At 38.5% G+C, this 17,439-nt stretch overlaps 1 protein-coding gene across 2 annotated transcripts in view; it reads left to right on the top strand.

Annotated features, from left to right (window-relative positions):
- The window catches only part of KBTBD3 (kelch repeat and BTB domain containing 3), a 41,022-nt gene that overhangs the window by 15,013 nt on the left and 8,570 nt on the right, over window positions 1–17,439 (top strand). For both annotated transcript variants that reach the window (XM_036902733.2, XM_036902734.2), the window contains one exon: window positions 14,711–14,955. In XM_036902733.2, the coding sequence (XP_036758628.1) occupies window positions 14,723–14,955 (233 nt within the window). In that variant the 5' untranslated portion in view covers window positions 14,711–14,722. The remainder of the gene's footprint in view (window positions 1–14,710; window positions 14,956–17,439) is intronic.

The raw sequence follows: 17,439 nt of genomic DNA, 5'->3' as shown, positions 1-17,439 counted from the left end.
AAGGGGCTGAGATAATTCCTGCATCTGTATGTTTGGTAACGATTTTTCATTTTTTCTTTAAGTTCTCAAGAACCATTTTCATCAGAATATCTTCCTCAATCCTCTTCCCCTTTCTGCTTTGTCCTCCCCATCCCTGAAAGCAGGGCTGAGTTTTGTCCTTCCTGTATTCTTCCATAGCACTGTTCATAACTCTATTATTATTATTACCCTTAGCACACGTCTTACTTATTTCTCTCCACACTAGCCTGTAAGCCTGTAATAGCAAGGATCCTTTGCCCACTTGTATTCCCAATGCATGCACAAGTTCGAAACCCAGAATATTTTCAATAAAACTATATAGAATAAGTAAGTTCAGTGTGGAGATTATTATAGCAATTCAAGGGAAAATAATGACAGTTTAAGTTAAAGGAGTGGCAGTAAGTATGGAGAGAAGGAAGTGGCTTTAAAATAGATGTGGTTTCCTGTTTTGAGAGAAATCTTCTGCATCTGTGGATATTTTGTTGCCCTTGTCTAGCTTGGATTAATACTTAGCCTATAGGCACACACCTGATCATCTACATTTGCTTTCTTACAGCACGAAACTATGTTTTCTACCTTTATCTTGCATCTACCTACCACTTCAGCATTTTATTAAAAAAAATAATAATAATAATAATAAGGGAGAAATGTGGGATTCACATATAAATCAAGTTTAAAAATCAAACGAATATTCATATCCGACCTGATTGTTTGTAGTTCATAATGCGTGATCAAAACCGAAAGTTTCTGTGATGACTGCCCTTGTACTGTTCACCATGTAAGAACTTAATCACTATGTAAGAATTTGTTCACCATGTAAGAACTTGTTCGTTGTGCTTCAGAAGATCGGAGACTGATGAGAATTAGGCTTGGGGTGGATTAATGATTGTGCTTTGAGTCCCCTGTACAGAATTTTATTGTTGTTAACTGTTAACAACCATTTGATCAATAAATATGAGATGCCCTCTCAAAAAAAAAATAAAATAAAATAAAATAGATACGGTTAGTAAAGGGTGACCTCCAAGTATCTGGCTTGGGAAATATAGAGGCCATTCATCTAGATGAGAAATAATAAAAATGGTAGAGTTACAAGAGACACAAATCAGCATATTACTTAAACCTTGGTAGTTTCCAGGGGTAATTATGGCCACATTAAAGAATTGAAAAGCAGAGATATTCTTAAATGCCCAATAAAAGTATATTTTAAAATTAAAATTAAATTGTATGTCTCCATACACATACATAATCATATTATACAGACTGAAAGTGCTGTGAAACAGACATTGAGTATCTACTCATGTCCTTTCCTCCCTGTCTCCCTGACTAGCTGGCTTGGAGGTCAAGGTAGTAATTTATTCTTTAGATTGTCATGTCCTTGCCAACACCTACAATCCTAAACTTTGAGAGAACTTCTAAAAACCCAGAAGAATCTAAGGTTATAGGAGATAAATTTATCTTTCACTCCTCAGCATCTTCCTCTAATATGCAGAAGGATTTAAATGTGTATCTTTAAGTGGATGAGACTTTAGAGCAATTCCAAAGGGAGCCCAGGTGAATGGACTGAGTCTCCCATCAGTTCTGTGGTTCTCTGCAGGAGGCCATGGAGAGGCCCTACATGGCTGTCACACAGTATTGATACCGCAGTACATCACTCAGTGGAAAACAGACCAGGAGTAACACTCCAGTCTCCTTGTGTTATTGAGAAGATGCTTGGATCCTTTGCACAGCATTCACTCCTGTCTGTCTATCTAGTAGAGATCTTGCCTGGTTACGTGTTCTGTGTACTTTTATTTTATTTTTTATTTTGTTATCATTTAATCTACAATTACATGAAGAACATTATGTTTACTAGACTCCCCCCTTCACCAAGTCCCCCCCCCACAAACCCCATTACAGTCACTGTCCTTCAGCATAGTAAGATGCTGTAGAATCACTACTTGTCTTCTCTGTGTTGCAAAGCCCTCCCCATGCCCCCCCACACATTATACATGCTAATCGTAATGCCCCCTTTCATTTTCCCCACCCTTATCCCTCCCTTCCCTCCCATCCTCCCCAGTCCCTTTCCCTTTGGTAACTGTTAGTCCATTCTTGGGTTCTGTGATTCTGCTGCTGTTTTTCTCCTTCAGTTTTTCTTTGTTCTTATACTCCACATATGAGTGAAATTATTTGGTACTTGTCTTTCTCCACCTGGCTTATTTCACTGAGCGTAATACCCTCTAGCTCCATCCATGTTGTTGCAAATGGTAGGATTTGTTTTCTTCTTATGGCTGAGTAATATTCCATTGTGTACATATACCACATCTTCTTTATCCATTCATCTGCTGATGGACTTAGGTTGCTTCCATTTCTTGGCTATTGTAAATAGTGCTGCGATAAACATAGGGGTGCATCTGTCTTTTTCAAACTGGGCTGCTGCATTCTTAGGGTAAATTCCTAGCAGTGGAATTCCTGGGTCAAATGGTATTTCTATTTTGAGCTTTTTGAGGAACCTCCATACTGCTTTCCACAATGGTTGAACTAATTTACATTCCCACCAGCAGTGTAGGAGGGTTCCCCTTTCTCCACAACCTCATCAACATTTGTTGTTGTTTGTCTTTTGGATGGTGGCAATCCTTACTGGTGTGAGGTGATATCTCATTGTGGTTTTAATTTGCATTTCTCTGATAACTAGCGATGTGGGGCATCTTTTCATGTGTCTGTTGGCCATCTGAATTTCTTCTTTGGAGAAGTGTCTGTTCAGCTCCTCTGCCCTTTTTTTAATTGGCTTATTTGCTTTTTGTTTGTTGAGGTGCATGAGCTCTTTATATATTTTGGATGTCAAGCCTTTATCGGATCTGTCATTTATGAATATATTCTCCCATACTGTAGGATAGCTTTTTGTTCTATTGATGGTGTCCTTTGCTGTACAGAAGCTTATCAGCTTGATATAGTCCCACTTGTTCATTTTTGCTTTTGTTTCCCTTGCCTGGGAGATATGTTCTGAAGAAGTTGCTCATGTTTATGTCCAAGAGATTTTTGCCTATGTTTTTTCCTAAGAGCTTTATGGTTTCATGACTTGCATTCAGGTCTTTGATCCATTTTGAGTTTACTTTTGTGTATGGGGTTAGACAGTGATCCAGTTTCATTCTCTTACATGTAGCTGTTCAGTTTTGCCAGCACCATCTGTTGAAGAGACTGTCATTTCCCCATTGTATGTCCCTATATCGTATATTGATGGCTCCTTTATTGTATATTAATTTACCATATATGTTTGGGTTAATGTCTGGAGTTTCTATTCTGTTCCACTGGTCTGTGGCTCTGTTCTTGTGCCAGTACCAAATTATCTTGATTACTGTGGCTTTGTAGTAGAGCTTGAAGTTGGGGAGCGAGATCCCCACCACTTTATTCTTCCGTCTCAGGTTTGCTTTGGCTATCTGTGTGCTCTTTTGTGTAGTATAAATATTCCTTGGCTAGTCGCAATAAATATCCCTTTCTATGATCAAGGAATCAGTAAGAGAAACTGGCTCAAGTCTCCACTAATTTTATGTCTCCTTTCCATTGATCTTGACACTCCAAATAAAACTATTTTATAGTGATAACTCTTATGTTTAACTTTTCTCTTAAACCCTAGGAATTACTAGAGCTGCTTCTCCTGTCCCTCCCACCCTCACCCCCACCTTGTGAATGTGAATCTCTTGATTAATGCCATATATGTGATTTCCTTGGCTTTTATGTTCTTTCTATAGAAAATAAGTACTAACTTCCAATTATTATTATTATTTTTTATAGATAATTATTTTTTTATTGAAGGGTAGTTGACACACAGTATTACATTACATTAGTTTCAGGTGTACAACATAGTGATTCAACATTTATATACATGACAATTCTAGGTACCAGCTATCACCATACCAAGCTCTTACAATATCTTGACTATATTCATTACATCCAGTTACTTATTATTTACCATTGGAAGTATATACTTTATTTATTTTATTTTTTTTTATTTTGTGAGGGCATCTCTCATATTTATTGATCAAATGGTTGTTAACAACAATAAAATTCTGTATAGGGGAGTCAATGCTCAATGCACAATCATTAATCCACCCCAAGCCTAATTTTCATCAGTCTGCAATCTTCTGAGGCATAACAAACAAGTTCTTATATGGAGAACAAATTCTTACATAGTGAATAAGTTCTTACATGGTGAACAGTACAAGGGCAGCCATCACAGAAACCTTCGGTTTGGCTCATGCATTATGAACTATAAACAGTCAGTTCAAATATGAATACTCATTTGATTTTGATACTTGATTTATATGTGAATACCACATTTCTCTCTTTATTATTATTATTTTTAATAAAATGCTGAGGTGGTAGGTAGATAAAAGGTAAAGGTAGAAAACATAGTTTAGTGTTGTAAGAGAGCAAATGTAGATGATCAGGTGTGTGCCTGTAGACTATGTGTTAATCCAAGCTAGACAAGGGCAATAAAACATCCACATATGCAGAAGATTTCTCTCAGAATGGGGGGGTGAGGTTCGAAGCCTCACCTCTGTTGATCCGCAATTTCTCACCTGATGACCCCCCTGTGACTGTGCCTGTCTTAGGTTGTTCCTCCCTTGAGGAATCTTACCCGTCTCTGGCTAACCAGTCATCTTCCGGGGCCATACAAGGAAATGTAAAGTTGGTAAGTGAGAGAGAAGCTTTATTGTTTGAAATGGTTAGCTTTTAATTTCTTTGCATATTTATGCCCTGTAGCTTCAATGCCCAGCATTTGTCTTGAGGTAACTTTACCACTTGGAAGAATTATGATACTCGGTAAATTTGATATGAGGCACGAATTCTATTTAAGGGTTGTAATTAGGAAGGAAGAAGAAAAGCTATAGAAGTAGCAGGCGGAAGAAAACATGGGAAGATTGATTATTTCTTTGACATATCTTCTTGTAGAGTAACTTCAGCATGTATAGGTTTTAAGCTACTACTTAAATTGTGCACACACAGTAACATAATAGGACTATAGTTACGTAACCAAAGCATACCTGTAATTACCATCCATCTCCAGTGAAACCAAGAAAACCAGTTAGGCACCTTAGGCATTTGTGAAAACTTATCTATGATATGGTGGATATTGTCCAACTGAACTTGAACAGTCTGAGAGAAATCAGACAAATTAAAACAACCCATTCCTGGGGAATGTTCACATCCCTTATGTTCTTTTAACAGTAAATAGTCTGTAGTTGTAAGATTTTGGAGCGCTACAATTTGCACTTCTCCTAATTCTTGATTGAGTTCCAACAGTATAGATCCAGTCAAATTTGTTGTTTTACTGTATGCACAGGCCAGCTTAGATATCTCCTTCTTCATTCCCATGGCAAGTCCAGGAACTGGTGGGATGAGTGCATCTACAGCTGTAGCAGTGTGTGGATCTTTGTTGGGATTTTTTGATGATCATCTTCTGGCATGAGTCTTCCAGAGAGTGCCGATGTTGGAAGTTCTCTTTCATATCGTATCTTAGTTCATTTTCGGGGTAGCCCAATTAGGCTTTGATCTTCTGTATAGACGCAAACAGACCCTGTGCCTACACTTTTATATGCCCTTTATACCCTAGTGTAGAACTCATTGGAGGTTACCACACAGGAACTGCCATTTTTTTTTTTTTTTTTTGGTATCACTAATCTACACTTACATGACGAATATTATGTTTACTAGGCTCTCCCCTATACCAGGTCTCCCCTATAAACCCCTTTACAGTCACTGTCCATCAGCATAGCAAAATGTTGTAGAATCACTACTTGCCTTCTCTGTGTTGTACAGCCCTCCCTTTTCTCCTACCCCCCCATGCATGTTAATCTTAATACCCCCCTACTTCTCCCCCTCCCTTATCCCTCCCTACCCCCCCATCCTCCCCAGTCCCTTTCCCTTTGGTACTTGTTAGTCCATTCTTGAGTTCTGTGATTCTGGTGCTGTTTTGTTCCTTCAGTTTTTCCTTTGTTCTTATATTCCACAGGTAAGTGAAATCATTTGGTATTTCTCTTTCTCCACTTGGCTTGTTTCACTGAGCATAATACCCTACAGCTCCATCCATGTTGCTGCAAATGATTGGATTTGCCCTTTTCTTATGGCTGAGTAGTATTCCATTGTGTATATGTACCACATCTTCTTTATCCATTCATCTATCGATGGACATTTAGGTTGCTTCCAATTCTTGGCTATTGTAAATAGTGCTGCGATAAACATAGGGGTGCACTGATCTTTCTCATACTTGATTGCTGCATTCTTAGGGTAAATTCCTAGGAGTGCAATTCCTGGGTCAAATGGTAAGTCTGTTTTGAGCATTTTGATGTACCTCCATACTGCTTTCCACAATGGTTGAACTAAGTTACATTTCCACCAGCAGTGTAGGAGGGTTCCCCTTTCTCCACAGCCTCGCCAACATTTGTTGTTGTTTGTCTTTTGGATGGCAGCCATCCTTACTGGTGTGAGGTGATACCTCATTGTAGTTTTAATTTGCATTTCTCTGATAATTAGCGATGTGGAGCATCTTTTCATGTGTCTGTTGGCCATCTGTATTTCTGTTTTGGAGAACTGTCTGTTCAGTTCCTCTGCCCATTTTTTAATTGGGTTATTTGTTTTTTGTTTGTTGAGGCGTGTGAGCTCTTTATATATTCTGGACGTCAAGCCTTTATCGGATGTGTCATTTTCAAATATATTCTCCCATACTGTAGGGATCCTTTTTGTTCTATTGATGGTGTCTTTTGCTGTACAGAAGCTTTTCAGCTTAATATAGTCCCACTTACTCATTTTTGCTGTTGTTTTCCTTGCCCGGGGAGATATGTTCAAGAAGAGGTCACTCATGTTTATGTCTAAGAGGTTTTAGCCTATGTTTTCTTCCAAGAGTTTAATGGTTTCATGACTTACATTCAGGTCTTTGATCCATTTTGAGTTTACTTTTGTATATGGGGTTAGACAATGGTCCAGTTTCATTCTCCTACATGCAGCTGTCCAGTTTTTCCAGCACCATCTGTTGAAGAGACTGTCATTTCGCCATTGTATGTCCATGGCTCCTTTATCAAATATTAATTGACCATATATGTCTGGGTTAAGGTCTGGATTGTCTAGTCTGTTCCATTGGTCTGTGCCTCTGCTCTTGTGCCAGTACCAAATTGTCTTGATTACTATGGCTTTATAGTAGAGCTTGAAGGTGGGGAGTGAGATTCCCCCTACTTTATTCTTCTTTCTCAGGATTGCTTTGTCTATTCGGGGTCTTTGGTGGTTCCATATGAATTTTTGAATTATTTGTTCCAGTTCATTGAAGAATGTTGCTGGTAGTTTCATAGGGATTGCATCAAATCTCTATATTGCTTTGGGCAGGATGGCCATTTTGATGATATTAATTCTTCCTAGCCACGATCATGGGATGAGTTTCCATCTGTTAGTGTCCCCTTTAATTTCTCTTAAGAGTGACTTGTAGTTTTCAGAGTATAAGTCTTTCACTTCTTTGGTTAGGTTTATTCCTAGGTATTTTATTTTTTTTGATGCAGTTGTGAATGGAGTTGTTTTCCTGATTTCTCTTTCTGTTGGTTCATTGTTAGTATATAGGAAAGCCACAGATTTCTGTGTGTTGATTTTGTATCCTGCAACTTTGCTGTATTCCGATATCAGTTCTAGTAGTTTTGGGGTGGAGTCTTTAGGGTTTGTTATGTACAGTATTATGTCATCTGCAAATAGTGACAGTTTAACTTCTTCTTTACCAATCTGGATTCCTTGTATTTCTTTGTTTTGTCTGATTGCCATGGCTAGGACCTCCAGTACTATGTTAAATAAGAGTGGAGAGAGTGGGCATCCCTGTCTTGTTCCCGATCTCTGAGGAAATGCTTTCAGCTTCTCGCTGTTCAATATAATGTTGGCTGTGGGTTTATCATAGATGGCCTTTATTATGTTGAGGTACTTGCCCTCTATTCCCATTTTGCTGAGAGTTTTTATCATGAATGGATGTTGAACTTTGTCAAATGCTTTTTCAGCATCTATGGAGATGATCATGTGGTTTTTGTCTTTCTTTTTGTTGATGTGGTGGATGATGTTGATGGACTTTCGAATGTTGTGCCATCCTTGCATCCCTGGGATGAATCCCACTTGGTCATGGTGTATGATCCTTTTGATGTATTTTTGAATTCGGTTTGCTAATATTTTGTTGAGTATTTTTGCATCTACGTTCATCAGGGATATTGGTCTGTAGTTTTCTTTTTTGGTAGGGTCTTTGCCTGGTTTTGGTATTAGGGTGATGTTAGCTTCATAGAATGAGTTTGGGAGTATCCCCTCCTCCTCTATTTTTTGGAAAACTCTAAGGAGAATGGGTATTATGTCTTCCCTGTATGTCTGAGAAAATTCCGAGGTAAATCCATTTGGCCCGGGGATTTTGTTCTTTGGTAGTTTTTTGATTACCGCTTCAATTTCGTTGCTGGTAATTGGTCTGTTTAGATTTTCTGTTTCTTTTTGGGTCAATCGTGGAAGGTTGTATTTTTCTAGGAAGTTGTCCATTTCTCCTAGGTTTCCCAGCTTGTTAGCATATAGGTTTTCATAGTATTCTCTAATAATTCTTTGTATTTCTGTGGGGTCCGTCGTGATTTTTCCTTTCTCGTTTCTGATACTGTTGAATTGTGTTGACTCTCTTTTCTTCTTAATAAGTCTGGCTAGAGGCTTATCTATTTTGTTTATTTTCTCGAAGAACCGGCTCTTGGTTTCATTGATTTTTGCTTTTGTTTTATTCTTCTCAATTTTATTTATTTCTTCTCTGATCTTCATTATGTCCCTCCTTATGCTAACCTTAGGCCTCATTTGTTCTTCTTTTTCCAATTTCGATCATTGTGACATTAGATCATTCATTTGGGATTGTTCTTCCTTTTTTAAATATGCTTGGATTGCTATATACTTTCCTCTTAAGACTGCTTTTGCTGCGTCCCACAGAAGTTGGGGCTTAGTGTTGTTGTTGTCATTTGTTTCCATATATTGCTGGATCTCCATTTTGATTTGGTCATTGATCCATTGATTATTTAGGAGCATGTTGTTAAGCCTCCATGTGTTTGTGAGCCTCTTTGCTTTCTTTGTACAGTTTATTTCTAGTTTTATGCCTTTGTGGTCTGAAAAGTTGGTTGGTAGGATTTCAATCTTTTGGAATTTTCTGAGGCTCTTTTTGTGGCCTAGTATGTGGTCTATTCTGGAGAATGTTCCATGTGCACTTGAGAAGAATGTATATCCTGTTGCTTTTGGATGTAGAGTTCTATAGATGTCTATTAGGTCCATCTGCTCTACTGTGTTGTTCAGTGTTTCCGTGTCCTTACTTATTTTCTGCCCAGTGGATCTATCCTTTGGAGTGAGTGGTGTGTTGAAGTCTCCTAGAATGAATGCATTGCAGTCTATTTCCCCCTTTAGTTCTGTTAGTATTTGTTTCAAATATGCTGGTGCTCCTGTGTTGGGTGCATATATATTTAGAATGGTTATATCCTCTTGTTGGATTGAGCCCTTTATCATTATGTAGTGTCCTGCTTTATCTCTTGTTACTTTCTTTGTTTTGAAGTCTATTTTGTCTGATATTAGTACTGCAACCCCTGCTTTCTTCTCGCTGTTGTTTGCTTGAAATATGTTTTTCCATCCCTTGACTTTTAGTCTGTACATGTCTTTGGGTTTGAGGTGAGTTTCTTGTAAGCAGCATATAGATGGGTCTTGCTTTTTTATCCGTTCTATTACTCTATGTCTTTTGATTGGTGCATTCAGCCCATTAACATTTAGGGTGACTATTGAAAGATAGGTACTTATTGCCATTGCAGGCTTTAAATTCGTGGTTACCAAAGGTACAAGGTTAGCCTCTTTAGTATCTTACTGCCTACCTTAGCTCGCTTATTGGGCTGTTATATACACTGTCTGGACATTCTTTTCTTCTCTCCCTTCTTATTTCTCCTCCTCGATTCTCCATATGTTGGGTGTTTTGTGCTGTGTTCTTTCTAGGAGTGCTCCCATCTAGAGCAGTCCCTGTAAGATGTTCTGTAGAGGTGGTTTGTGGGAAGCAAATTCCCTCAGCTTTTGTTTGTCTGGGAATTGTTTAATCCCACCGTCATATTTGAATGATAGTCGTGCTGGATACAGTATCCTTGGTTCAAGGCCCTTCTGTTTCATTGTATTAAATGTATCATGCCATTCTCTTCTGGCCTGTAGGGTTTCTGTCGAGAAGTGTGATGTTAGCCTGATGGGGTTCCCTTTATAGGTGACGTGTTTCTCTCTAGCTGCCTTTAAAACTCTTTCCTTATCCTTGATCTTTGCCATTTTAATTATTATGTGTCTTGGTGTTGTCCTCCTTGGATCCTTTCTGTTGGGGGTTATGTGTATTTCCGTGGTCTGTTCGATTATTTCCTTCCGCAGTTTGTGGAAGTTTTCAGCAATTATTTCTTCTAAGATACTTTCCATCTCTTTTCCTCTCTCTTCTTCTTCTGGAACCCCTATAATACGGATATTGTTCCTTTTGGATTGGTCACACAGTTCTCTTAATATTGTTTCATTCCTGGAGATCCTTTTATCTCTCTCTATGTCAACTTCTATGCGTTCCTGTTCTCTGGTTTCCATTCCATGAATGGCCTCTTGCATCGTATCCATTCGTCTTATAAACCCTTCCAGAGTTTGTTTCATTTCTGTAATCTCCTTTCTGGCGTCTGTGATCTCCCTCCGCACTTCATCCCATTTCTCTTGCGTATTTCTCTGCATCTCTGTCAGCATGTTTATGATTCTTATTTTGAATTCTTTGTCAGGAAGATTGGTTAGGTCTGTCTCCTTCTCTGGTGTTGTCTCTGTGATCTTTTTCTGCCTATAGCTTTGCCTTTTCATGGTGCTAGGAATAGTTTGCAGAGCTGGGACGAGTGACGGCTGGAAGAACTTCCCTTCTTGTTGGTTTGTGGCCCTCCTCTCCTGGGAGAACAGCGACCTCTAGTGGCTTGTGCTGGGCAGCTGCGCGCAGACAGGGTTTCTGCTTCCTGTCCAGTTGCTATGGAGTTTATCTCCGCTGTTGCTGTGGGTGTGGCCTGGTTCAGGCCTCTGCTCCAAAGTGGTGGAGTCATTGGAGGGGGAGCGGCCTGGAGGTTATTTATCTCAGTAAGGGGCCTCCCTGCTCCCTCCAGCCCAGGGGTTAGGGTGCCCAGAGATCCCCAGATTCCTTATCTCTTGATTAAGTGTCCCGCCCTGCCCCTTTAAGACTTCCAAAAAGCACCCGCCAAAACAAAACAACGACCACAAAAAAAAAAAAGAAGAATTTAAATTAAAAAAAAAAAAGTGGCCACTCGTTTTTCTTTATTCTCCGGCGCCAGCCTCAGGCATCTGCTCACTGGTCTTGCTGCCCTGTTTCCCTAGTATTGGGGGCCCTATCCCTTTAAGACTTCCAAAAAGCGCTCGCCAGAACAAAACAGCAAAAAAAAAAAAAAAAAATGTCGCACGCTTTTCTTATGTCTTCCGGCACCCAGCGTCCGGTGCCCGCTCACTGTTCTTGCTGCCCTGTTTCCCTAGCATCCAGTGCCCCCTGGGCACGTATTGTGTCTGCGCTCTGGCCCGGATGGCTGGGGCTGGGTGTTCGGCAGTCCTGGGCTCCATCTCCCTCCCGCTCTGCCTTTTCTTCTCCCGCTGGGAGCTGGGGGGATGGGCGCTCGGCCCCCGCATGGCTGGGGCTTGTATCTTATCCCCTTCACGAGACGCCTGGTTCTCTCAGGTGCGGATGTGGTCTGGATATTGTCCTGTGTCCTCTGGTCTTTATTCTAGGAAGGGTTGTCTTTGTTATATTTTCATAGATATATGTGGTTTTGGGAGGAGATTTCCGCTACTCTACTCACGCCGCCATCTTCCGCCCCCCCAACTTCCAATTATTTAGCATATATTTTTAATCTCAACAACACAACTAGTTATAGTTTATGCCTATTTTTCAGGTAAAGAAAATGAGAATCAAAGATTAGAAGTTACTTACCTCAAATACGTCACAAGTAAATTGCTGAAAGAGCATTGAAATTCAAATCTATATAATTCTAAAACATCACTCCTTCTTCTATTTCACATTATATTGTAACCCTGAGAAGATATATGATGTTACAGTTATTAGAAAAGGAGGAAAAACATTCAAATAAAAAACAGAGTTTTACAAGTGACCTAAGAAAAATGCCTTGTGATGTGAGGAATTACTCTTGTGACAATAGCCATACATAATTATCTTTATACCCCACTTTAACTTGGGATATTTTTCTTCATCCTAGATCAGATGTTATCAACACTAGTAAATAAAAATTTGTACTATGATCATTGATTGAACATATCAACTTGACTGGGCCACAGGGTACCCAGACATTTGTTCAAAGATTTTTCAGGGTGTGTCTGTAAGGGTGTTTCTGGAAGAGATTAACATTTGAATCCAGAGACTGAGTAAAGCAGATTGCCCTCCCACTGTGGGTGGGCCTCATCCAATCAGGTGAAGGCCTGAAGAACAAAATGGTTAGGTAGGAAGAAACTTCACCTACCTAACTGCTGAGGTAGGACATTAATCCTTTCCTGCCTTTGGAATCAAACTGAAAAAAGTTTTACCTAGGTCTCCAGCCTGCCAACTTTTGGACTAGAATTTACATCACCAGCTGTCTTAGTTCTCAGGCGTTTGGATTCGGACTGGAACTGCACCATTGTCGGTCCTGGATTTCCAGCTTGCCAACCACAGAGCTTGGAACCTCCATAATTTTGTGAACCAGTTCCTTATTTTATACACACACACACACACACACACGACATATATACCAATAGGTGTATATATATGAAACCAGTAGTCTTACAGCCGTATATATAGCTTACTGTTCATTGGTTCTGTTTCTCTAGAGAACTCTAATACAACTGTTTTCTGCCTTTTCTTCAGACCTGTCTCCAAGCCTCTCTTCTCTCTCTCCCTCCATGATACCTGCTCTCATTCTTAATATGTCTCCCTACTTGGAGCTATTTAGAGCACTGTTCACAAAATTTCTGCTGGTAACTAATTTTTCCAATAATACTGCCAATTGCATTAAATTACTCCCCTCCACATGTGCATGCACACAAACACACATTCATATAGGCACACTACTCTTCTATAGTACATGAGATATCCAATGGAACTCTCTGTGATGATGTAAATATTCTTTATTTTGCTACGCAATAGCCACTGGCTGCATGTATTAGTAGGGGTTCTCCAGAGAAGCAGTACCAGTTAGAGAAAGAGAGAGGTATTGATTTACTCTAAGGAGTTGACTTTTGTGATTATGGAGATGGAAATCACAAGGTCTGCAGTTGACAAAGCTGGAGACACAGCAGAGCTGATAGTAAAGTTGCAGTCCGAGTCTTAAAGCCTAATGTCCCAGCTCAAAGAGTAAGGCAGGAGAAAGATAGTTTCTTACTCAGCCTTTATTTAATTTTAGGTAACTTAAGTTTAAATAGCTATACATGTCTTATGGTTTACTCTATTGGACAACACAGCAGTGATTGACTCAGTCCTAGAAGAAGCTTTGATTGATGCTGTAGGATCATTCACAGTGTCTAGTTTCCACCAGGGCTTAACACACCCCCTCTAGGAGAACCAAGCCACCATGTAAGGCAGCTAACCTGAGACTGACATGCTATGAGAAAGTATAAACTAACTACATAGAGACATCGCACACAGAGAGTGGGAAGGGAGCTCCATCTGCTTCAGCTATTCCATTTGAAGAATCAGAAATGGAAATGAAGAAACCACAGTGGACCTCTCACCTAGCCAGGCCCTCACATGACTTCAGCCAGAGCTGCAGTCTGACTGCAACCATATGAAGGACCCCAAGCAGAAAGCTCCAGCTAACCTCACAGAACCATGAGAGATTAGATTGTTGTCTTCAGCCACTGACTTGGGGTGATTTGCAAAGTGATAGATAGATTTGCAAACCTGATTAGAAATGCCCTAAGGAATCAAGGTCCCCTATTTCTCTGGCTCCCCTAATTCCCATCTTCTATTCATTTCTGTTTCCCACTTCCTTGCTTTTGGTGGTCTAAACTTTTATGCTTAGAATGAATTTGCATTTGGGGAAAGTCAAATTGTCTGGCCTTGAATTGACTTAGTTTTCTGACCTCATGTTTAAAAGGCCTTTGTAAATAAAGCTGTCTACTGTTTTCCTTCCCAGTTTCAAATAGGCCAGCTTGGATTAATGTTTGCCATTCTCTTCATTACTAAAGGCCATAACTCATTAATACAGTTGAACACCTTGCGTTTTTCAATCATCTTTTAAAAATCTAACCCCAGAAGGCATAAACTTATGCTTCGAGATCAACATTGTAATGTCTGCTTTGTTACCAGAAGAAAATACATGGGAGGGGAAAGGGACCTGTATCATATCCAAATGATAACTGCTGTGTAAATACAGCTCTACATGTACACAAGTCAAGTCATTTAGTAAGGCTCTATATAAGGCATATATACAACTTATAAAGCCTTGAACTTTATTCCTTAATAATGTACTTTCTATTCCAGTGAGCTCAATATTTACAAAAATTCAAAAGTTTATTAAATATCATGAAAATAAATGTTTAGAATAAGGTTTACTATCTTATGATCTTAGAATTTTTGTGTGCCTTTAGGGCACATTTTGGATCTGAAAATTTCACCAGGGCTCTACTACATCAGTGGTTTTTTTTTTCATTCTAGTTTTAAGGACAGATGGAATTGGCTATGGATAACTCATATAATTTCAACCAGCAAAGCTCATGTAATGGAATTCCATCTGAGAAGAAAAATAACTTCCTTGTGTCAGAAGATCATGGACAGAAAATCTTAAGTGTACTGCAGAATTTCAGAGAACAAAATGTCTTTTATGATTTCAAAATCATCATGAAAGATGAAATAATCCCATGTCATCGTTGTGTGTTAGCAGCATGCAGTGACTTTTTCAGGTACTTTATTTTTCTATCTATGCCTCAGATTTTGTGAGATGGATAATCAAGTTATTTTTATAACTATACTCAGTTTCTCCCCCAGAAGAGCAAACAACAGTAATTTTTAATTCTTAACAAAAAGCTAATTAGAACCAAATTAACTAATGATTTTTGAGTATGAAAATTTAGGACAACCTTTTTTTACAGCTCATGTCTTCCCAGCCATCTATGTCTTCCCAAGCCATTTACACCTTCCCAATGTTTTGTGGACCATGAACCCCCTGAAATATTCTGGGGAAAAAAATAGTTTCGATCTGGTACCAGTGTTGTTTGGGGGAATCCCTGCACTGTATCATTTAGAAAAAGAGGAAAGGACAGATTGATAAAAATAGAAGCAAAATTCAAAGAAAGTGAGGAGTGTGAGAAGAAGATTAACATTTCAGTCATGTCTTATGTCCACAGATGGGAGAGGGACTGTAACCCAGAGGATTTCAAGATTTCTCCTCTCTGTTGTAAAGATATTCCTATAATGGGGAAGAGTACTTCCAGAAGCATTTCTGTGGGGCACAAAACTTGCTGTGATTCTAGGAAGCCTTCTGAATATAATTTGGTTCCCCCTATAGATCATCCTATAGGGAATATCCTAGTCGTGACACTGTAAGAATCCACTGTGAGGACAGTAGATTTCTGATTCTGCAAGGTTAAGGGTCAGACTTATGACCTTAGTACTGTGGTAAATGTATGAAGGTAATACCATTAATCAGAATGCCCTAAATCTAAATCCCAGCTCTACCAATTATTAAGACGTCTGATCTTGGGCAAGTTCTAACTTCTTCAGGCCTCAGTTTCCCTATTTGTAAAAAATTAAGATAATAAAAATAAAATCTAATTCAGAGTCATCATGAGAATTAAATTATGTATATGTAATGTTAGCTGCAGTTACTGTTAGCTGCTGCTGCTATTTCCAAACCTAGCAAAAAAATGGAAATATCTGGTGTGAACATAATAGCTTGATTTCCTTATAGTGGTTTTATATTAACAAAATAAAATACTCATGTTAGTATTTGAATTAATAGTCCTCTATTCTTCATGTTGAAGTTATTTATTAATTAAATATATCAACACATAATTTTTTTCCATATTACTTTGCTCTGCCTACTCCTAGCTTTTTATAGATCTGCTTTAAGTTTTTTTAATTACTATTAAAACAATATATTTTTATATTTTCTACCTGTTTTGAAGTGCAAAAATGAGTTTTATAAAGACCTAGGTCCTTCATTATACATAGTATTTTACTAAATGACTATACAGTTTATGTAAAAATTGTACAAATATAGAATGGAAATTCTGTAATTTACACTCTTGTATGATAAGTCCATCAATTCATAATATTTGTGTTACAGTAAAACACTGGAGTACTGGGAGGGAAAATATATGTAAAATAGCGTGATAAATGCCCTTTATAATGATTTTGGAGACAAGATCGAAAAGGAATCACACATTTTGTATAACCACTTTGTAATAACATGGTAAATCTGAGATGGATGTTAATTGCATACTTCAAAGATGAGTAGGATGAAATATAGTAACATAATCTTACACTTGTCTTCTCAAAATGTAGAAGCTTATGGTCAGTTAAAAATACTTAGGATCTGATACAAAACATTTTCTTACAGTCATGTTAATAACAGCTAATACTTTGCATTGATTAACTCATTTATTCCTTTTATAACTCAGTGAAATAGGTACTATGAGTATCCCCATTTTCAGATGAAGAATTTGCAGCACAATGACGTTATGTCACCTCACCAGTGTCACACAGCTAATAAGTGACAGGCTAGGTACCTACCCAAGCAGCCCAGTTCTAGAGGCCATGCTCTTAATATTACCCAAAAGTGACTATCAATGTCGTAATGATCTAATTATTGCAGGTTAGTATTTCTAAGTTGATATGTATTGTTGAAATATTTTGCCTATATAACGTATATTATTTTTGCAATTATACTTGTTTTCTTATTAGAAGTACTGAATGGCCTGTTGGGAAGGCACTTTGTTATCCTACCTTTTCCTAAAGAGTATTCCGTATCTGGAAGGCCCCTCGTATTTTTAAGCCAGTTGTTAGTGCTGTTTTAGTAACCTGAGTTACCCTTTTGAGTCGATTCTAATAATTAAATGGGTTTTCCCCGAGAATAGTGCCCCCTAGGGGCACTTCTTGCAAAGAGATCCTGGACAGTACTGGCACAAATACAAACCAGTAATAAACCAGAACCAAAACCAAGTAAATCCTCAGTTGTAATGAACAGCTGGTAGTCCCTAGTTCTTTGTTAGAGTTCTTTCCACTTTAATCTCCATTTGCTGCTCCACTGACAACCACCATAAGGGGTTTAAAGTGTAAAAATGAATAACTGGATATAAGTTATAGACTGCAGTAGTTTTCTTACCAAAACCAATAGTGAAATACATCTTAGGGTCCTGCCCAAACACTTCCAAATAATTGATATT

This window comes from Manis pentadactyla, chromosome 13 (assembly GCF_030020395.1).
Source record: "Manis pentadactyla isolate mManPen7 chromosome 13, mManPen7.hap1, whole genome shotgun sequence".
Lineage (NCBI taxonomy): Eukaryota > Metazoa > Chordata > Mammalia > Pholidota > Manidae > Manis > Manis pentadactyla.
This window is presented reverse-complemented; position numbering and strand designations above follow the sequence as displayed.